Here is a 23,553-nt window from a genome sequence, read left to right as displayed (position 1 = left end):
AATTCTACAAGGCAATATTTTAAAAAAATCATGAATTTCCCCTACTGAGATACATATGACACATTTTCTCTAGATATGTTCTGTTCTCTATTTTATCCACCACCCCTTGAAAAAGTATGAAATTAAATCTAAGTTATTTACTATAAAATCATCATTGCTCAGGCAAACCATAATTTTTAGCCTTCAGTTTTGTTTGATTACAGAGTTATTAAATAGAAAGTTACTGTTCTTGCCACATCATCTTTCACGTCTTCTCTTTCAGGATTTATTAATAGTTCTCCCTTGTGTGTAATTATACATAACTTATAATCTCTGACTACTGTGGCCACTTCTTTTGTCTTTTTTATTTTTGAAATGTACAGTTTTATTGTTTTTCCTCAATTCTGTAATTTATCGAGTTTCACCAAGTGCAGACAGTTTCAAGTATCTGTTATGTTTCCTTCTTTTGTTACTCATACTTCCTAAATTGAAATATTATTTGTAATGTTGTCTGTACTTTCTACTGATGAATGCTAAAATTCATGTTTTCTACAGGTTGAAATGCTGTTACTCATGCTTACTTCCAAAACCCTGTTAGCTGAGAGATGATTTAGTTTTAATTTATTGAATTATCCCTTCTTAGGTAAAATTTTGCAATTTTATGTTTGGTATTTCTATTTTCAAAAAGATAAATCAACTGTAAGAAATTTTGATATGTTTTTCCAATGAGCTTTCAGTTGGTCACTTAATTTGTTTGCTTCAAGTCTTTTCTTGAATACTTTGTGTGAATGTTTATCTTGTGTAATAATATGTCTAAACTTAATATTCAATAAAAGCCTAATTCATTTTAAACTTGTGATTATAAAAAGGTTTTACTAAATTTAAAATTCCTTGTGTTAATTGAATGCATAATGGATTTCATATACCTAGGCAATTCTGATAGTTAAAACATTCAGAGAAAACATAAGCATTGTCTGTGGACTTTTGAATAGTATCTTGTTTTATTTTTTTCTAAATTAAGTAGCATAAAGCTGTCTCGGTAAACTAACAAAAATTATTTGTAATAATGTGAAGCAGTATGTAGACGTTATCAATGAAAACAAAACAAACTGTGTGATCACAAGTAGTAATATTTGGATATTATTAACAGTGTCTGATTATTATTATTAGGCAAAAAAAATGGTTGCAGTCATTATTTTTAAAAGAAGTTGTTGGTTATTAATAGCTGAAAGAAACATTCTGGTTATTATTAGTGATCATTGTGTAACATGTAGGAAAAGCTCAAGCCACAGAAATTCCTATCTGAGTTACAATTCTTACATGCTAATATGGAAGCCATCTTCAACTTGGATGAGACATACATAGCCATAAATACTTCTGAATATGAACCTTCATGTCTAGATGGTTTAAGAATCTCCACCTTTAAGATATAAATTATATAAAAGAACTGTTTAAGCTCTGTTACACCTCACAATTCTGAGCAGCATCACAGAGGACCAACAGCAGTTAAAAGTAGAGTTTCTGACTAAAAACTTGTTATATAATGAATATACATTCCATCATCAAATGGCATCTCAGGAGACAGTCATGGGTGGACATATAGTTTAATGCCACCATTGAAATAATCCATTATCACCAATTTGCAACTTCCTCTATGTGGAACAAACACTTGACACCACTCAGGTATGTGAGAGTAAGTCTAGACATAAAATTGTAGAGACTGCAGAGGATGAAGTAGAAAAACCTATCAGTATTTACTTGAACAACATGGTGGACAGTTTCTTCTCATCATAGCCACAGATAGTTCCTAAACAACAGATATTGCTTTCCCTCTAGTCATTACTGGATAATGTTAAGGACTGTTATCAGCATTAGTTTTCACAAAATATATCTCTAGATCTTGTGTTGTTTTTTAAGCTTTGAGAGTCAAAAATTTTTCATCTGGTCTTTTGCTTATTTGTTATTATTGTTAATAAAAGGCAATAGTCTTGTAATAACAATAATACAGTAGGGGAAAATTTGTGGTAGTTTTTGTTGTTATTGTTATTTTGGTGTCATGTATTTGAATGCATAAAGCTGGTAAAATGTAAAGGGAGTGATGTGTTTTTACAGTAGTGAAGACATTAAAATGACTTCCCAAGACTATTCACATGTGAGTTTAAGTATGTAGAGTTCTGAATGTACCTGATGCTCATGTGGTATAATTTGGTGATGGCAAGATTGAACCTAAGTAGAGTTAACCTACTTCACAACACTATACCTGCCAAAAATATTTAGTACAAGAGACACTAGATTTAGTTACAACTTAAAAACCTAGACAAGTATTAAAACTTGGTGACGTTTCTTTCAAGTCCATATTCGGCATTGTGGTAATATCAGTACCCTTAAGTGTCTATAAACAAATTAAGAAATTCACACACAGAACCATAACACAAAAACACTGCTGTATGGAATTGTGTACTGAGGGATGACATACATTTTCCAAATATCTTTCCCTTTGCAATGCATAGTACTATCTACATTCACCCCTCCCTCATGCATACAGTGACACTGTTCATACTTTCATAATCCTAATTTCATTTTTACATACATTAATGAAGTTTAAAACACCACAAACACGATACTTTTTTGATTATATAGATTTATGTTTTCATTTTGTATCAAAATAGATCAGAATGTTGTTCTATTATAATTTTTTTTTCCCTGTAGTTAATCCAAATCACAATCAATACAAATTATCTGGAAGATGCTAGTGTTTATCTAGAAGAGTTTATATCAGATATTACAGGGTAAGTAGGATGTAACAATTGTTCATGTTATATTTTATAGTTTGCATCTTGTGTGATTTCAGAAAATTAAAATTATGTTGCTTTTAAACTGTGTGTTATTGAGCCAAATTAAAAACTAACAGGAATCATTGTAATTTGCTATACACTACTTGCAAAGTTAATGATATTTAAAATTACACTGGGCAAAAATAAATTTAAACAACAAAAATTTGTCTTGTAAACTTCATTTAAAGAATTACATTACCGTATATAGTAATATCTTGTTTGTTTTACTGTAACAGAATAAGAAGAGCAGTATGCTATATATTTCATTATTAATTAGTGTTATGAATTGAAGCATCTGTATTATTTATAAGCTGTATTATTTATGAGGAAAAGTAACTAAACTTGTCATAATCCAAATACTGAAAGTCAAAATATTTAAATCTTATATTGGCATGTGCATTTTTGTATTAAAAAAAAAGTAATATTAGTTAAGAAAGTGGCAATATAATTCATCAAGTGTTAGTGTAATATTCCCTTTTCAGGTTATTATGATAATAATAATCTACATAAGTAAAATAAAAGACCTTTGAATATAAAACATTGCCAGGAAGTCCACTTGTTTTGTAAAATCTTGATGAGGTACAATATCAAAACTGATATAGTCAGTCTTATTTATTCATGTATGCATGCTTCTTTTTGTGTATCTGAAATAAAAGATGCAATATTAATTACTTTCCAAGGACTATCATTTTTTATTTCTTTATTTTTATAAATCACTAAATTGAACCCAGTTACAGTAAATAAAGTTATTCTTTTAATTTCCAACTATCTCTAGATATGAAGTTTTCATACATCTAAGTATAGTGGCAAAGTCTAGGTTGTATCATTCTTTCACCATCTGTACATTTATACCCAAACTTATACTGTGTTAGTCCCATGTGTGTAGATAACAGATAAACTGTCTGTTAATATTGTAGTTGCTTTAGATTTCAACCCATGAATGACATTACATGTTTCTGTTTTCTAATTTTGAACCTTTATATAATTTCTTGATTGTTGAAAGAAAGGTTTACCCAAGAAAAGTTTATTCTAATGTACTTTTCAGGTCAGGAAGCAGCAGTCTACATTGTGCCAAGTTACAAAGTAAATCAATGTTTAAGGTATTTTATTAATTTTTTTCACTTCTTAATGTTAATGATTATAAAAACAAATGAAAATAAATGTGTAACATTTTAATTGGGGATTGTGTAAGTAGATTTAAATACCTCAGTTCTTAAGCATTTATACTTGTTTATTAGGAAATCAACTCAAGCCTAATGGCTTTGCTTTATAAACAAATGTAGACATCAATTTACTCTAATTTAAACAGAAAATAAATTTTTGTATTAACCAGTTTATTCCCTAAATGATTTAGAGAACACAGAGGGTTTAGTATGTCATATTAAAACTTATTAAATATGCATATCAGCAAGTTACATGATGACAGTCACATCCAGTATAAAGCTGCAGTGGAATACAATATATCACAACAGCATTTTGAATTGTTTGGCACATCATAGGTAGTATACTACCATAAAAAATCAATTGCTTTTCAGAAAGGTACACAAAAACGTTTTCAGATACATAATATTCATATGTCAAATCATAAAGATTGCCAAAATGGGTGTATCCATTGTGCTTAATGATGTTGTAGAATAAAAAAGTATGGATTAATTTAAAGCACAAGGACAATCCAAAAAGAAACCTACAGCAAGTTGAAGCACAACAGCTGTGGTAAGTGTTGTGTAGAAGATGAGGATCTCTGAACACCAAGGTCAGTGACAATAAACATCCATTGATCAGTAAGGATATTCATATGGAAAAAAATGCAAATCACAAGCACTGAAGGTGGTACCATATTATATTTTTTAGTATGTTAAATATATTAAACACGTAGAGAATGAACTGAGTATTTCTGCCATTTCTCGTGACGGTGTACTGTTCAGATTACCTGATACATCACCTGCGAACTTCTATGTGAAATGGATGCTGAAAAATTGCCTTACTTGTACATCATTATGGATTATCAAAAGTTTGTGTGTTGAACATGACAGCCTGACAATGGAGCATTTTACAGTCAAAACTGCTGTATAGCTATTATCAGGATTCACAGTTGTAAACTATAGCATGAATGAATGTCATGACATGAACTATAACAGTGTGGTGAGAGTCCAATATTGTGTTCATGTAATGTATATCCTATTTTATTGTATTATAGAATCACATTTCAGTCACTTTAGTCTGATTACTAAATGTACTTTTTTATTTTTATACACAGGATGCCAGGGCAGATGCTGAATCTCAAATTTATCTTCAACTTAATAAAAAGATTGATGGGTTTTTGGAATTGGGTGAGTTAAATGGTTACAAGGTCCTGACTTTTAGTTTTTTACCTTATATGTTTAGTGAATGCTGGTACGATACTCCTAAAGTAAAGACATAGTGTGGGATCATTTAGCCTTGAGCCAAGTGCATAATGTTTATCATAAATGTAAAAGTATCAATTTGGTTTTAAACTTGAATCATTTCTGAATTAAACCTTTTTCTATTACCACTAGGCTTCAGATCTCAGAGTTGATGATGTCTGCTGGGGAAGCTTAAGTTTTAGTTTGCAGGGGAGTTTGTGTTTTATGTGTGGCCTGTGATTTTTTTTCCCCCTTTCAAGTTACTTTATTTGTCCAGATGTGTGTAATTATTGTGTAGAAAGTTTATTTCTATGGTACTTCCCAACTATTACCATGCATTATTGTAATCTGCTGGTTTAGATATTGTTCTTTTTTCCTAGGAAATCGGTGTTTTTTTAGTGCATATTTCCCACTCCCCTTAGGTATACCTATATTTGATGAGTTTATGTGTGTGGATGGATCTAATTACTTTACTCAATAATTTGGCTCATTCATGTGTTCTCTGCTCAGTGTTTGGTAAATTCGAATTTTTTTACTTCTTTCAGCATGTAGGTTACTTTAGGTTAAACATGCATTTGAAGTTTATTTTTTTATTTTTGTTGAAATTTTTACATCTTTTCACTGTTTATAATATAAAGTTTGTAACTTATTTTTTCTTTATTATGTTATTGTTAAATGGTTGCTTTTTGGTTCTCATGTTTTTCAGGATATGTTTTATTTTCATGTCCTTTGTGTTCTACATTCTTTGAGTGGACTTAAAAAATTTGATACTTAAGGGTCCTTATCTCCTCATTTCTTTAAGTGGTTTTGTACTTTGTGTTACTTACAGTTTTACATTAAATTTCATAGTTTTGCAGGGTGTTTCATATACTTTGTAGACTTTACTCATTACCATGTTTTGTTTGTTTGTTTGTAATAAATTCTTTAGTTTGTGTCGTTTTAGCTACATTTCACAACAATTCTGTGTTTTATACAGGTTCATCTGTGGGTTTCTGCCTTTCCTTTTTCTGCCCTTCTATTCTCTTCCCAGATCTTCCCTTATCCTCAGGATCATATCTTGTCCAGTTGTTATGCCAAATCTGTGCATGTCCTACTGTACAAAGGAACTATCGTAAGGGTGATGCTCACTCAACCAGGATTTTACTCATGTCTTTATTTTGTTTCCAAAATCATTGAACTTTGGAGTCCCATCATCAATATGACCCAGCTTTTTTCTTATTTGGAGATGTCTCTATCCACCATATAGTCCTATCTCTTCTTTTGGTGAGATTTTGCCCTAGTGTCACATCATTTTTTTTTTTAGGTTGATCTACAAGGGTTCTGTCCTCCACCATTGGGTGCTGCTGTTCAGTTTTTCTTTAGTTCCATATATGTTTGGTCAAGTGTTACACTCTTTTGCATGTCATTTTCACTCACTGGGTCTTCTGATTTCTTCTTTGAGAAGCTACTTGGGTGGGGTTTCTTATCAAGTTGGAGAAGTCCTTTTTTCACTTACCATCTTGGTCAAGCCCAGCCTTCTCCACCTTGCCTCCAGGATGTGGATTGGGCAGTCATGATATTCCTAAATTCTTTTCTCTCTCTGCACATGAGGTTCTGTATTTTTGGCATGTAGGCTTTCATGGAAACTCTCTTTGATCATATGTATTCCCTTCATTGGATGCTTCTTGACCAGAAGAACGCTTTTATGACCACTTGGACCATCCAATCTCCCTTCCACCTATAATTTAGAACAACCTTGCCTAGTGGATCAACATGGACTTCACCACAATGAGGTTCTTATTCCTGTGCCTCATCTCTCATATCGTGTTCACAGATGCTTGGCGAGTTTGGTGTTTTCCTTTATTCTACGGAGATTTTGTATCGGTGATCAGTTGAGGAGGCTCTTCATATCCAAATTCTGTAACTTTTGGCAGTTCATTGAGCTGTGTATCATTTCTTCCCATTTCTTTAGTAGAGGGTGGTTAAGGTTCATTCTGACAATTCCACTTTTGTTAGCTTTATCACTAAACAGGGGGAACCAAGTCCAGATTCTTGTCTTTTCAGATGCTAGATTTCCTGCATTAGGCCAATGACTATAACTTGAAGATTCTGGCAGGTCATGTTCCTGGAATTATGAATCTTGTGACTGATCTCTTATCACATCCCAAGTAAGCTCTCCACAAAGCACTTTCTTCATTCACAGATGTTTCTGTGGATGTGTTCTCAGCAGAGAAATTACCCAACCCATGTACCTTGATAGAAATTGGTCCAGGCCAACTGGTCTTCTTTCACTACTCTCTCGGAACTTGATCCTGCCATTTTATGTAAATCATCTGTAGATGATTGTATAGCAGCAGTAACCAACAGTATTATACAAGCTGCTACTCGATGCATCTCTGAAACCTCGGAATCTCTGCCCTTGATGGAATTCTGCCTGTTCTATAACATGGAAAACTCAGAAGTGTGCTTGGGATAAATTTCAAAGATACCCTACGCTCAGCAAGTTGTGCACACGCTCGGCAAGTTAGACGTTAAAGCCAGAAGGAATCTGGGATTAAATACACCTCCAGCATTTCTTCAGCCACCAGCACAAAAGTTAAATGGGATAAGATCCGGAGGGTGAGTGTAAGATATACTTCTGCTCCCCTTTCTATTTTAATATCTGATGGCCATGAAGTTGCAGATGCACAGAGCACTGCCAGTACTCTTGGGGACCTCTTCTTTCATGTATCTAGCTCTTCAAACTCATGACCTTCTTTTCAAGCCATTAAAACACAGGCAGAGCATCTGCCTCTTTCCTTTTCAACTAACCATTCCTGTGACAATCACCCTCTTACACTGTTGGAACTCAAACTTGCAATTCATCAGTCTGGCAATACATCAGTCGGACCTGATAATAAACATTATTAGATGTTATGCCATCTCTTTCAGAACTCTCTTACTATTCTCCTAGATGTCTTTAATTGGATATGGCAGGAAAATGTCTATCCAGATGCTTGGCGACAAGATATCATACTTCCTATTCTGAAACCTGAGAAGGATCCAATGGTTCCTTTGAATTACCTTCTCATTGTTCTGACAAGTTTGTCTCAGTAAGATCTCAGAGAGAATAATCAATGCCCGCTTCGTTTGGTTTCTAGAATCAAACAACCTCCTCTCACCTACTCAGTGTGGGTTTTGAAGACAATGCTCTATGATAGACCACTTAATTCACCTTGAAACATCAATCAGAGAAGCCTTTTTGAGGTGACAACATCTTGTTCGTTTTTTTTTTATTTAGAAAAAGCTTACAATACAACATGGAGATATGGCATCTTACGAGACCTTCACTTGTATGGATTGTGTGGAAACTTACCCCTTTTCTTCCTGCAATGTTTAATGAAGTGCTGATTCCAAGTCCGTGTGGGCTCAACATTTCTCATTTTTTCCCATAAGAATGTAATGAAGGGCTGATTATGAGTGTCACACTTTTCATTAAAAAGATTAATGCCATAAGTGAACAGCTATCCCCAACAGTTGCAAACTGTCTTTTTGCTGATGACTTTCACATCTCATGTCAGTCATCAAACATGAGGTTTATTGAACGGCAGCTACAAACTGCAATCAATCAGATACTGAAGTGGACCACGGCAAATGGTTTTAAACTTTCACTCTCTAAAACCATTTGTATACATTTCTGCCGCAAACAGGGAATCCACCCAGATCCAAAACTCCATCTTGATGGTGTTGTACTTCATGTCGTCCCTGAGGCAAAGTTCTTAGGTCTTATATTTGATTGTAAATTAAATTTTATATCGCACATCAAGTAACTTCATATCAAATGTCTAAAATCATTGAACATTCTCCGTGCCCTCTCTTCTTCTTAGGGAGCAGATCGATACTCCATGCTCAAAATTATCATGCCCTCATCCAATCCAAACTTGACTATGTGTCTGTGGTTTATGGTTCTTCCAGTACCTCAGCACTAAAAATGTTGGATTCCATCCATCACCAGGGGTTTTGGCTTTGCATTGGAGCTTTTCGTACTTCTCTTGTGCAAAGTCTGTATGTGGAATCTCATGAACCCCCTCTTTATATTCGCCGTTTGCAACTGTCTCTAATGTATGCTTCCAAACTTCGATCTTTACCACAGAATCCTACCTGGATTTGTGCTTTCCAACCACAGTGGGCCACACTTTTTAATAACAGAAAATCTGCCATTGTTCCTTTTAGTATCCATTTCCAGGCACAATTAGAAGATTTGGATTTATTCTTGAAAAACATTGCAGTTTCTTCAAATCAGCCTATTCCACCATGGCAAATTACTGTCTCCCCAGTTGTAACCTGTCTTTGAGTCATCTGAGGAAAGCAGATACACCCGACTGGAAATATCGCTCTTTCTTTGCTGAACATCTTTCATATGATCTATCCATTCCTATATATACAGATGGTTCCAAATCGGGTGACTCAGTGGGTTAAGCCATGGTTTGTGACAGTTCGATTGTGGCACACAGACTCCCCCCTACAGTTTCTGTTTTCACTGCTGAATTGTATGCCATCTCTCTTGCCATACATCATATTGAAATAATGCTATATACAAATTGTACAATATATACGGACTCACTCAGCTGTCTGTTGACCCTGAAATCATTCCATAATAGTTACCACCCTCTTCTCATCAATATTGAAAACAAACTGGCCTGTCTCTCTCTCATCTGGTCTGTCCAATTCTTTTGGATACCAGGTCATGTTGGTATTTGTGGGAATGAGCTGGCCAACAGAGCAGCAAAGTCTGTTTCTTCTGGATTTATCATCCAGCACCCATTCCATACATGGATTATGGTCCAGTTATCAAATCCAGACTGTACATCAGATGGCAGGCAATCTGGAATGAGCAACATAATAACAAGCTTTTACAAGTCAAAGTTTCTTTTGGTCTTTGGCCCTCTTGCTTCTGTAAGGGTTGAAGAGAGGAGGTTGTTTTGGCAAGGCTATGCATTGGTCACAGTTTTTTAACCCACCACTTCCTTTTATCTGGAACTGCTGCACCAATGTGTGGTCTACGTGGCACTCGGATCACAATCATCCACATTTTATTATCATGTTGTTGTTACAACCTAGAACGACAACACCATTTTAAAGATATTTGTAAAATGGGTTTGCCCTTGACTTTGGCCCATGTCATAGGTGATACTGCCCATCTCACTCTTTTTTTTACATTTTTAAGAGCCATTGGTTTTTTACACTTAATTTAAGGTTTTTTATCAGACTATATAGTGTTTTAGCATGATTTATTTTACACATTTGAATGTTTCAACATGATTTCTTTTACACATTTTAATTTTTATTTTGACTTGAACCCAAGACTAGAAAGGCCAACTTCAGGTGACTGACTGCAATTTTGATCTTGTTTCTTCAGTCTTCCTGGCAAGTCTTAATTTTACACATTTTAGTTTTTATTTTTCTTTTGAACTGAACCCAGGACTGGAAAGGCCAACTTCAGGTGACTGTCAGCAAGGGTGTACTTCTTGCATCAGTCTTCCTGGCAGTTCCTAATTTTACATATTTTACTTTTTACCTTAATTGCCCTATACCTATACTGTACCACATCTTGTCTGGCACAGATAGCCTTGTAGCTTTGTGCCAATAAACATTGAATACCTACCTACCATTTCTCTGGACATGAGGGGCAAGCACCATGAGTGAAGTATGTTATGATATGGTATAATATTAAATATTATAAAATTATAAGATAAAAAATGTTCAGTCTAAATGTATTCTCAAGACTTTTATGCTCTCACTGGCCCCTTCACCTTTGCAGTAAGGGATTCTAGCTGTAGGTGAGTGAAAGTAGTAAGTATTGTTTTGGAATTTAACATTTTCCAAAACTGAAAATGTATTTCAGTACTTCCCACCCTTTCTTCTCACTGATATACCACTGTGTCTGGTTTATATCTGCCAATTCTCAAAGAGAGGATTGTGCTGCAATGGTAGATAGAGCAATCTACACTAATATAGATGGTACAGTATGATTGGTGGAGGGTAATCAGATGACCAAAACACATTGCTGTAATGGCACAAATTGAAGGGATATAAAAGACAGACATACTGTTGAAAATTTTAGCAATGCTTAGATGGCAAGTCAAGGTCAGGATAGGTTTGCATGAGAGGAAGTAAGTAGCTATCAGAAATACATTTTCAGTGTTAGAAAATGTTAACTGTGCAACAAGAGCCATTAAAATTTTCAGGTAAGCTAATCAGTGTGCTTCCAGTAGGAATAAAGTTTGAACTTGAAGTAATATGGATAATTCTTTGGATGAAAACAACACAGTATAACTCATTATTTAAAATATTAAATCCTTGGCTTTCTATTGGTTATCAATTATGTAGTTCTAACTGTCAGAGAGAACTACTGGTAATTTTTTAAAAAAAGGTTGTGACAGGCGGGTGTGGCAAGAAGGTACTAATTTTATAGCTGTGTAACCAAATAAGATTGAAATCTAAAACAATAAAGCTTTGCCTGAGCAATGGCATTATAAACAGTAATTTACATTAAGTTATGTACTCAGAGGGACGGTAAATAAATCATCGAAGATGGGGCATCTAAATGACAAATGTGACACTTTTAATAATAGAAAAAAATTCAGAATTTCTTTCCAGTATATTGTCTTTTAAAATCAATAACCTAAAACACATACAGTATTAAAATTTGGATTACTGTCTACTTTTGGTAGCAAGTTTATTCATATAGTATAATAAAAGAAAAAGTGGTTTAAATAAATCTTAATGTAGCTCACTAAAGCCTTGTAACTTCTACAGAAAAAGATTCTTGTAGCAGAAGTGTTAATTCTTTTGTGCTTAACCTTTTTACATGCAAAAACACATCCAAATGATTCACCAAAGTAGTGAGAAAAGCTAGTAAAATATCTGTAATATCATCTTTCAGCATTACTGTTGCCAAATACACAGCAATGTATTGTTGGAATAGTTCATTCAGTTTGAGTAACTTTAACTACAAAAAATTAGAAACAAGAAGCTGACAATATGAAAAATTATTGCAAAGCAAAGATAATTATCTCAATTTCACAGGTTATCTAACAGTTATATGGTGATATAGCTGTAGTATGATTGAAAAATTTTATTTTATATTTCACACTGTTGTATTCTGTGAATTTCTTGATAAGTTTTAAACTTTCTTGTATAAATTAAGTTTAATTCAGTTGATATCAGCATGCAAGTGATTTAGTGATGATCATATGAAAGAGAAATGCAAATGTGGGATTACCATACAATTTTCTTTATATTTCTGAAATCATATGTTCTTACTAAATTAAGTTGGATAATGTGATGGAGCTAAACTTTTAGTATTTGTTCATTAACAAGCCTATGGATAGGTAGTGCAGGGCTCAAAAAATTACACAGCATAATGAGATTGACTGAAAAGTCATCACTAACCTTAATAGCTACTCAACAGGGTTAAATTCTGATGTGGTACATTACCTCATCTCACATAAATAGCTATTCTTGTTTAGTGCTCTCCCCTATATGCAAAACATTTATTTTTTGCACCACAAGCCTTGAAACTCCTGCCTATCTGGAACTGGTTAATTCCAATATATCTTGCAGGCAAGTTATCCTATGGCAACTCTCTAATGATAAGAGCTCAATTCACACTCTTGATGCGCATGACTACTTTTATTCAGTTTTACTGAACTATCACATCTCATTTGGCAATACTTGGGTCAATATATTTATTTTGTTTTGGTGCTCTTCATATGGTTCAGATTTGTGACTTTTATTTCTTCATTTCTTTTCCTTGAATTTTTACACACATCACACACTGTATATATCTCTATATATATATATTTCAACTCATACTAGCATTGTATACCAGGTTACAGGTGAGGGAGATCTGTCGTTGGACTTATCTCCGATTACATACCATGAGATTGATCATTATATAGGTTAGCCTTCTCCTTCTAAAATGACAAACGTGTTCAGGCTGACAAGAATTTTGATCGACTTTTTCTACCACCGATTTTGTTGTGTATTGTTATGTCCCACCTGCAGAGTCATGCCTAATATGGAATTTTTAAACATGATTTCTCAGGTATGTGATGTTTTGTTTATTTTCTCAATTTTTTTTTCATAATCCCTGTCCTCTTTGTTACGTAATACATATTCATCTCAGTATTTGGTATTACAATCTGTACTGAGCAATTTGCTTTGCAACTGGTTGAGTGTGCCAGCATCCATGGGCTACAGATCAGCTTGCATCAGGCTGACTATTTGTTTACTCTAAGCAATTAAGATCAGTTTTACCCATGTGGGGATGGTCCCTGAATTTCCTGTGTATTTTTCTTATGTCTAGTTTTCTCACCTTACATATCTTCAGTGGTATTTATGTACTAACAGTTTCCTTTCAGAGGCAATTCAAAGAGATCCTAAGAGCTTTCTGAGGGAAAGCCTCTCACTATTTACATCTATGTTAACTCATTTGTCATCTTAGCTCTCACTTTACACATATGATTTCTCTCTTGTTGTGATCTCCTGGGTCAAAAAACCTTGCTTCAGGTTCTTTTAATGTCCCCTTATCTTAGAGGTTTATGAATGACTCCCCTTTTCTTTGCAATATGTTTTTGGTGATTTATCTGAGAATTTGGAAACACATTTGGAGTTTGTACCTCAAGCCTTGAAACTCTTATCCATCTGGAATTGGTTAATTCCAGTTCATCTTGCATGCAAGTTATCACATAACAATCTTCCACCAATTAAGAGCTCAACATATGCTCTTGATGCATGACTTCCTGATTTTTATAAATTAAGATCTAAATTTTATATTTCAACTAATATATGAACTTAACTGAAAAGTGATCACTAACCTTAGTTGCTACCATAAGAGGGTTAACTTCCAATATGGAGTATTATTATTATACATGATTGCAGTATGTTTTTTGGTGATGTAACTGAGACTTTGGAATCACGTGTAGAATTTGTGTTTGAACACACTACCATATTTCTTTGATGAGAAACGGGAATAAGGGTTCTTATCTCCAACCACAACAAATGTGCAACCATAGTCCTTCTCAGCCTTGACCTGATGCTCCTTTATTTGTGTTAGACAAATGTTTTTTCATATTATCAGACCAAGAACCTTCTCAGCAACTGTATTTTAAATATATCATTTATATATTTGTATTTTGTGTATTACATCACAAAATTTCTCTTCAACATCACATAATATACTTTTCAACATTATTTTTCATACATGTTTGACGTTTTAATTTAAATGCAAAACATTGCCAGTTTGAGAATAACAAAATCAATTTAAGTAAATATATGATTTTATTTCAAATCTTCTTGAAATATTTCATGTTTTATTACTTTAAATGTAAAAATAACTAGAAATATTTTGGAAAAAAAACTATTCTATCATAAACAAAATAGGCTATTAAAAATCTATTCAAATTTAACTTTGAGATGAAATATCCAAAATTCATTTCTTAATGCAGTGAGAGCATAGAAACAAATAACTATAATTGAAAGTGTAATAAAAATAACTATATAAAATAAGATAATACTAAGAATAGAAAACTGAAAGTGTGCTGAAAATAGCTTTTAAGTGGATGAGTATCAGAAATAACTAACTTAAAGTGTAGCAAAAATAATTAATTGAGAACATACTAAGAATCTATACCAATGATCTCATAAGATGGAAATTTGAAAAAGTTATTTAAATTTTTGTTAAGAAATGGAGCGAGAGAGAAGTCTTAAAAAATTATGTGGACATAAAATAACAAAACTGCTTCATGAAAAGAAAGCAAATGGTTTGTTTTCATTAGAGTAATTCCTTATATCTTTGAAGATATTGTAAACTTGTTTTGCTTGTGTAAGAATCTGTTCATTGGTTATGGTGTCATAAGATTTTGTAATATTTCTGAGATATGTTGAAATCAAATGTGTAGGGTAATATTCTAAACTGTAGGAAGTAATAACTGTTAGCAGGAAAACCTATAATCATAATATCTATGAAAGCCCAACAAAAGCAGAGCTGTCAAGTCATAGATTAAAACTTTGATTCAACATACTTTAAAACATTAAAAGAATGAATTTATTGTCAAATAAAATCACCTAAAACAATGTATATTAATAAATTTAAAGATTATTGGAGGGGGAACCTTCAAAATTAAAATTAATATCATCAAGGTTAGTAACCATAATTGGAAGACAATTAAAACTGGATATAAAACTGTCTTTGTATCCTAAGATATGGATGAAGAATAAGTTCTGCAATAGATCTTGGAAAAGGTTTAGCTTATGAATACGGTGTATAGTATAACAATGTTGGATATTATTGCAAAGCTACATTGTAACATATTTTTATAATAACTTTACACAAATTATCAACAGAAAGTGTGAAAGAAGCACTGTGCTACAGTTATTACCACTAAATGTCAAAAAGTTTTGTTTTTTTAACTAATCGAAATGGATATAAACCACACGTTAGGACAAAAGCTTAGTTTTTAAATGTTTTAGTTATGGTTTGATCTTATGTCCATTTTCATGTGTGGTAAAAATAGCATTTTAAACTATTTAAGCTTGTTATAAGAAGTAGTATGATTGACTTTTTTGCAAACCAATTTGTTCTATAGCAGTTGCATGTACTTTATGTCAAACAAACTTTTTACTTGGTTCTAAGGACAGTGGAACAGTTTATTTAAAATTTATGAATTATATATTGCCAACTGGATTATAGTACACACAGTTTAAAAAATACATAAAATGACCATGAACTCTATAGAATTTTTGTGTATTATTTACTCAGTGTTCTGGGTTTATGCCTTCATCAAGAGTGTACATTTTTTGTAATGAAATATGTCACTGAAATTAAAACCATTTTGTTCTAAAAATTGAACTATGCACAAGAGTACATTTTACAAGTGGTCATTCCTATTATAATAAGGAATGTGGTACATATGTAAACAGTATAATATAAGCATTGATGTTGTATAAATAAATAATATCTTTCATAGTAAGATAAAACCGTATACAGTTAAAGTGAGTAAATTGAATGAGTATGACTTAATTTATCCATAATAAATTTAGTAAAATTAAAGAGAAGGTGAATCCATTGTATTTGCTCATTATATTTTTCTATAAATGTTATTGCACAAAGCGGTATCTTACGTAGTAAAAGAAACCTAAATTGGAAATATTGAATAGGATTAGACAAGTTGAATAAGTAATGTTTAAATTATTATCCACAATAACTTTGTTTACATTTATGAGAGGGCTGTGTGTTATAGCTTCCTTCAAATAGTGATTCCCTAATTTTCTGATCATTATCAGATCTTGTGACATTTTAAATGTTATTTAGCAATCTGGTATACCATGATTCAAAATACAGTGCTCACCCATAACACTTTTTCAACTTCTGGTTTCATTATATCCTAAATATGCTTATTTATACATTAAAGGAAGGTTATTCCAGTTCCTTTGGCTTAAATGATCTTACATTCTGAGTATTCTAGCTGGTATATTACATTTTTAGTTAATACTTTCATATGTGATAAGTTAACAAGTCTTTTTTTTTTTTTTTTGCGGTGTGTATAGGAAATGAAAGCCGATGTAATAAGAGTATCTTTAAGTCAAATCTAGTTTTTTATAATTTTAATTATGAGACTGGACATTTTAACAACTTTGCCCGGTTGCTTGGTCAGTTAATTTCTGATATATACAGTATTATCCATATAGCTGGAGAAATCTTGGTATGAAATGTCTTTATGTTTATGTTATTTGTATAGTGTAAACCTTGAAATGTAATAGTTCTTAGTTTAACTGATAGTTACAACCTAAAATATATTTTCTTGATAAAGGTGTAAACTAAATCTTGTAACAAATAAAATAACTCGTACAATTTTATAGAGTTCACTTTTATTTTTTCTAACAATTTATTTAGATTAGAAATACAATATTTGTACAAGTTGTATTTATAGTAGATGTGTATCTTCACATTATGGATGTGCATTGTCTTTTTATTTATATCCAAAAATATTTGTCATAATGAAAAATATTCTAAGGAGGTGCTTGAATAATAATGCAGTAGTACTAAGGGTGGAGTTTTATATATGTAATGAGAACATGATTGAAATTTTATTTGCTCTGTGTATGTGAATTATGAAAATGAAATCTTCATTTAACCCTTTCCAAACTGATCATGGGTCAAAGGCCATGTTATCACATTTGTTGACACACTTTCAAAATTTTATTGAACTGTTACTTTATGAATTTATGTCATTAAGTTTGATAAAAATTGTAGATTATAATTTAACTTTTCATATTATACATTATTTAATTTTTAAATTCAGAAATAAGTATTAAAAACACACCCATACATAGATTTTTGTGTGTTTCATGGTATGCTGAATGCACCACTGGTTTAAATTAGAAGTTTGTAATGTCAGAGTTAAAATTATGAACTTAAACTAATGATATTGACAAGAAAAAATATAAAAACACCTTTTGCATTTTCTTTTTGCTGAGCTATCACTGTATTTAGTGAATCAAATGCAATGTATCTTTCTCAACTCTTTCCATATTTGGATACAGTTCCTTATACACACTTCTATATATGACATGTGAATAACCAATTGAAAGCTTAGAATGTCCATCATGGTTTTCACAGCTCTTTTCAAATTTAGTGGTGTCATTTCTTTCTTTTGAGACAAACCTTCATAATAGTAAGTTGAGTCTTTAATCTTTTCAAAATTTAATTTCTTTTTATAACCAAATACAGCTTAGTTAATAAACTTGATAGATTATAATGGAATTCTATGGTATCAATATAACAATTTTTGATTTTTTGGTTATTCAAATGTATATATAAAACTAGAAAAAAAAATTCATTTCATATCCTCCACGTGTGAAATTTCTTAAGGCTTAGCAACCTACAAAAAGCAGCAAATGAATACAAAGATCATAACTAGAAGAAGTAATTGTTTGCTTTACTTTTTTATTTAGTGTCCTATATTTTAGAAAAATAAGTTTAAAAATTCTTATTTGTAAATAGTAATAATGTATGTGTATATATAATGTATTATAACTGAAATGTGGCAGTGTTTTATAAAATACTAGTCCACTGAAACACAGCCAAAACAGATCATTTTGTAAAAGTTGGTTTTATATTTTTGGGTAGAGGAACATGAGTGCACTTGCATCTCATTATAGCAATTTCTATGATATTAGCCAGCAAAGGCTGAAAGGTTAATATAATAAAAATAATAACTATATAAATATATATCATGTTATGACATGTAAGCTGTTTTGACAAAACATTTATGTTTTTGGCTTATAATTTGTAGCTATTCTAGAAACAAAAAAACATAATTTATAGATTTCTTAATTTCTTATTGTGATTCAAAGATTGGTCAAATCTGTGGAACATTTATGGAGATTCTGATTTGAGATTGAAAATAGCTGATAAAGTGTAAAGTTTTTTTCTTAAAAAACATTTCATAATTATGTAGAAGTGATATAGTTTCACAAGTGAAATTTGAAAATTTTTTGATCCATGAAAAATATTTTTAATCTTAAAATGAAATTACTCTGTTGAATAGTCAACATGCTAAAAAAATTTACAAGAAAATGTTTAATTAAAAAAATCTTAATATTTTATTCAAAAATTTGATATTTATTATTCAAAATTATTATAATGTTTACCAATAATCTACAAAAATTTTGTATGTACATACATTATTAAAAATCATAGTATAATTACTATTGTGGATACTTTTGTGGTTACAAGTTGGGTGGATTCCATCCAATCGTTAATGAAAGGATTAGGGTAACAAAAAAAAATTAACATTTTTATGACGGTGTGTATGCTTGTTACAAGCCATTTGAGAATGATTACAATTATACTTGTCGTAAGAAAAACATTAGTATCAAGCCTATTATATTTGTAAAAAGTACATTCTTTATATAGTTCTTTAGAAAGTTTCAAGAATTAGAAGAGTTTGTATTAATACTCTTTCAATCACATTATTTGTTAAGTCCAATTCCAAAGGTACTATTTAGAAATATAATATGCCTAATAGTAATGTGCTATGATAAGTATAATTGTAAAAGTTTTTATTGTTGTATTATTCATTCTGGATCACTTGTAACAGTGTATAGGTTGATAACAAATTAAAGTTTACTTTCCAGAACACTTTAATGAGTTGGATACTACAAGTACAGCAGCAGTAATCACTTTTTTGAAAAAATTATTTAAAGAATTTTAAATCTCTTTTATTTTAATAGTTTTTGCATTAGTGGGTTTTAACTGTTTATCAGCTATTATGAAAATTTTCTCTCCTGTTTGCATTAGAGCTTGATTTATTATTTTGTGTTATTGTTTAACAGCCAATTATGACTGGCTTCTTGGAGAACCTGAAGGACATGCCAGTAGCTACCTGACAGATTTAATAGCCTTCCTACAAAGTACTTTTCAAGCCTTCACCAACCTTCCGGTGAGTCTTTTTTTATATCTGTGTTTTACAAAGATATTTTAAGTTAAATATTTAAAAGATGATCAAGCAAAATATATACATTGTTTTTCTCCTCAGTTATGTGTTTATTTTTCAGTATCATGTTTTTCTTCTTAGATGTGTGTTTTTTATTTCTCAATATCATGTTTTTCTTCATAGTTGTGTGTTTTTTATTTCTCAATATCATGTTTTTCTTCTTAGTTGTGTGTTTTTTATTTCTCAATATCATGTTTTTCTTAGTTACGTGTTTTTTATTTCTCAATATCATGTGTTTCTTCTCAGTTATGTGTTTTTTATTTCTCAATATCATGTTTTTCTTAGTTGCGTGTTTTTTATTTCTCAATATCATGTGTTTCTTCTCAGTTATGTGTTTTTTATTTCTCAATATCATGTTTTTCTTCTCAGTTATGTGTCTTATTTCTCAATATCATGTTTTTCTCCTCAGTTATGTTTTTTATTTCTCAATATCATGTTTTTCTCCTCAGTTATGTGTTTTTCATTTCTCAATATCATGTTTTTCTCCTCAGTTATGTGTTTTTCATTTCTCAATATCATGTTTTTCTTCTTAGTTATGTGTTTTTATTTCTCAATATCATGTTTTTCTTCATAGTTATGTGTTTTTTATTTCTCAATATCATGTTTTTCTTCATAGTTATGTGTTTTTTATTTCTCAATATCATGTTTTTCTCCTCAGTTATGTGTTTTTCATTTCTCAATATCATGTTTTTCTTCTTAGTTGTGTTTTTTATTTCTCAATATCATGTTTTTTCCTTAGTTATGTTTTGTATTTCTCAATATCATGTTTTTCTTCTTAGTTGTGTGTTTTTTATTTCTAAATATCATGTTTTTCTTCCTAGTTGTGTGTTTTTTATTTCTCAATATCATGTTTTTCTTCTTAGTTGTGTGTTTTTTATTTCTCAATATCATGTTTTTCTTCTTAGTTGTGTGTTTTTATTTCTCAGTATAATGTTTTTCTTAGTTGTGTGTTTTTATTTCTCAATATCATGTTTTTCTTCCTAGTTATGTGTTTTTTATTTCTCAATATCATGTTTTTCTCCTCAGTTATGTGTTTTTTATTTCTCAATATCATGTTTTTCTCCTCAGTTATGTGTCTTTTATTTCTCAATATCACGTTTTTCTTCTTAGTTATGTGTTTTTATTTCTCAATATCATGTTTTTCTTCTTAGTAATGTGTTTTTTATTTCTCAATGTCATGTTTTCTCCTCAGTTACAACGTGTTTTTCTTCTGTCGATGTTATGTTTTTCTCCTCAGTTACAACGCGTTTTTCTTCTGTCGATGTCATGTTTTTCTCCTCAGTTACAACTCGTTTTTCTTCTGTCAATGTCATGTTTTTCTCCTCAGTTACAACGCGTTTTTCTTCTGTGGATGTCATGTTTTTCTCCTCAGTTACAACGCGTTTTTCTTCTGTGGATGTCATGTTTTTCTCCTCAGTTACAACGCGTTTTTCTTCTGTGGATGTCATGTTTTTCTCCTCAGTTACAACGCGTTTTTCTTCTGTTGATGTCATGTTTTTCTGCTCAGTTACAACGCGTTTTTCTTCTCTCGATGTCATGTTTTTCTGCTCAGTTACAATATGTCTTTTATCCGTCGATATCAAAATCAATAGCAATTACTACAAGGCATGTGTTCTTTGGTATATCTGCACCAACTTTATATAGTTAATTTATTTATGTAGAAAGATTTATTTTGTAGTGGAGGTTGAGTTCTTTTTCTGCTTGAAGAGGTATGTTGTACTCAAAACAGAAAGTGGGTAGATATCATTAATGACTAGTAAACTTGCTTACAAGGTACAGTAAGACTTCATTGAGCTGGCTAATTTTAGAAATGCCAAGCCCATGTTTTGCATGAAAAAAACTTCATTAATTTTTGTATTTTGTTTTTACAGGACAAAGTGGCTCAAACAGCATGTATGTCATCTTGTAAATACATTGCATCATCCCTTGTGGAATTCCTTATGGACGAGGATGTGAAACATGTGTCCATGGGTGCACTGCAGCAGTTTAATCTTGATCTTATTCAGTGTGAATGTAAGGTTTTAATAGTGTGTTGTTCACATTCTAGATTTCCCAGATAAAAGATTCATAAGATCCACAATCATTGCATAATTTGTAGGAAAGGAAGAATTTGCAAAAGACTGTGTATAAAGTATATGTCATTTACAGGAAACAGTTATGTTAGAAATAGTATTTCTGTTTAACACATTGCATTTATAGTTTTATAAAAATGTGCTAAAATGTGATGTTCTGTTGACTAGTATTTTTCTATATCTGATATTACCAACTTAAATTTAGGTTTTATCAAAGAAAGCCAGTTAAAGTAGATGTATAAAACAAGATTATATCAGCACCTGCCAACTTTTGTCTGAATGAAACTGTAGTCAGTGTGGATATATCATTCTATAATATATGGGGAGTTCCCAAATTCATATAAAACAAAGGATTTATATGAAAAGGTTACATCTATTTTCAAAATTAAATACAAAATTATTTTAAGCTGACATTATTCTAACAATTTCAGATCCTATATCCATAATTATGATTGACGTTCTGACATATCGGTATTTTTCAAGTATAGAATGATTTGTTTAAGACACTGCTTTCACACCTTATCACTGTGAACTGCCATTTCATTTCATCAGTGTAAACTTGCAATTGTCTACCAGTGTTTGGGTGGATCAATATTCTTTGGGAGAAACTGTGTGGTAGAATGCAAACAGAATTAAAAATTTTGTTAATTTTTCACTCTTATCACTTTTAAAGGGGTATTTCTTAGTGTGAAATGTCTTTACTCTGGAAATTTGGAAGCTTTCCAGTTACATTGTTCTGCTTCAAGATTTTATAGGAAACTGTGGCTACATATAGATAATATACATTTTGTTTTCCATAAATTACCAAGTCTATTTTAAATCCTTGTGACACCAGTAAAAATAAATTAGACAATTATAATTTCATTTTTAAATAATAATTTAATATTTAATGGTCATAATAGTTGAAATTTATATAACATAATTCCATTTAAACCAAACATGACAATTCTAGAAAATTTAATGGAAAGATACTCATATGGTCTAGTAGGCATGATGAGTAAAGGTACATTCAAATTGGAGTTCAGAACAACAGTAATGTAATTTATAGTTTTTTCCTTGACAAAATTTACTTTTACTGCAGAGCCATCCTGGATTGTGGATTTATATAGTTATAGTAATGTTTATTATATTAAATTGATAACTTAAATATCCTCATCATTGATAAAATAAGATCCTGAAAATGCAGTTATTCAGTAATTATGGAAAAGTAAATTATGCATCAAAGAAGTATTTCAATATGGTATGTTACCTTCACTCTCATGATTAGGTATTCTTGTTCAGTGCTGCCATCTGTATGAAAAACATTTCTTATCCATGCCACAAGACTCACTCCAGTGTGTGTATCATGTAAATCATCATGGGACAAACCTCCACCAGTGAGAGTGCCATACACTTTCTTAAGTGTGTAATTCCCTTTATTCAATTCTACCAGATTATTACTTCTTGTTTGGCAGTACATGTATTTATACATTTCAAATCTTGCTCTTGTGTGTTTCATCCTTGTAACTTTAGAAGTTTAATTTCCAAAGCTGGTTCTTAATCATTTCTGGTTATACAGCTGCTACTTTTGTTTTCAGTTTACTTTCTAATCTGTATTTTTATTTATTGACATAAATTTTTTTATGTCAATTTGTTTGACATATTGTTATTTACCATGAATTTTGATATTAGTGTGTACATTTCAGGTCTTACACTAACTACAAGCTCTTTTTCACTGGCTGGAGGTGCAAGCAACCCTGTTAATGGAATTATCTGCAATTAT

The 23,553-nt window shown here is 31.4% G+C and overlaps 1 protein-coding gene across 8 annotated transcripts in view; it reads left to right on the top strand.

The window, feature by feature from the left end:
* Window positions 1-23,553, top strand: part of Sec15 (exocyst complex component Sec15) — a 115,071-nt gene that overhangs the window by 74,077 nt on the left and 17,441 nt on the right. For all 8 annotated transcript variants that reach the window (XR_013015672.1, XR_013015671.1, XM_076460942.1 and 5 more), the window contains exons 13-17: window positions 2,689-2,768; window positions 3,859-3,913; window positions 5,071-5,143; window positions 19,559-19,665; window positions 21,591-21,732. Coding sequence is in view for 6 of the 8 variants with exons in the window: in XM_076460942.1 (XP_076317057.1) it covers window positions 2,689-2,768; window positions 3,859-3,913; window positions 5,071-5,143; window positions 19,559-19,665; window positions 21,591-21,732 (457 nt within the window). In the remaining 2 variants the exon portion in view is untranslated. The remainder of the gene's footprint in view (window positions 1-2,688; window positions 2,769-3,858; window positions 3,914-5,070; window positions 5,144-19,558; window positions 19,666-21,590; window positions 21,733-23,553) is intronic.

Source organism: Tachypleus tridentatus, chromosome 10 (genome assembly GCF_004210375.1).
Source record: "Tachypleus tridentatus isolate NWPU-2018 chromosome 10, ASM421037v1, whole genome shotgun sequence".
Taxonomy (NCBI): Eukaryota; Metazoa; Arthropoda; class Merostomata; order Xiphosura; family Limulidae; genus Tachypleus; species Tachypleus tridentatus.
Note: the sequence above shows the minus strand (reverse complement) of the source record. Positions and strands in the feature narration are given on the sequence as shown.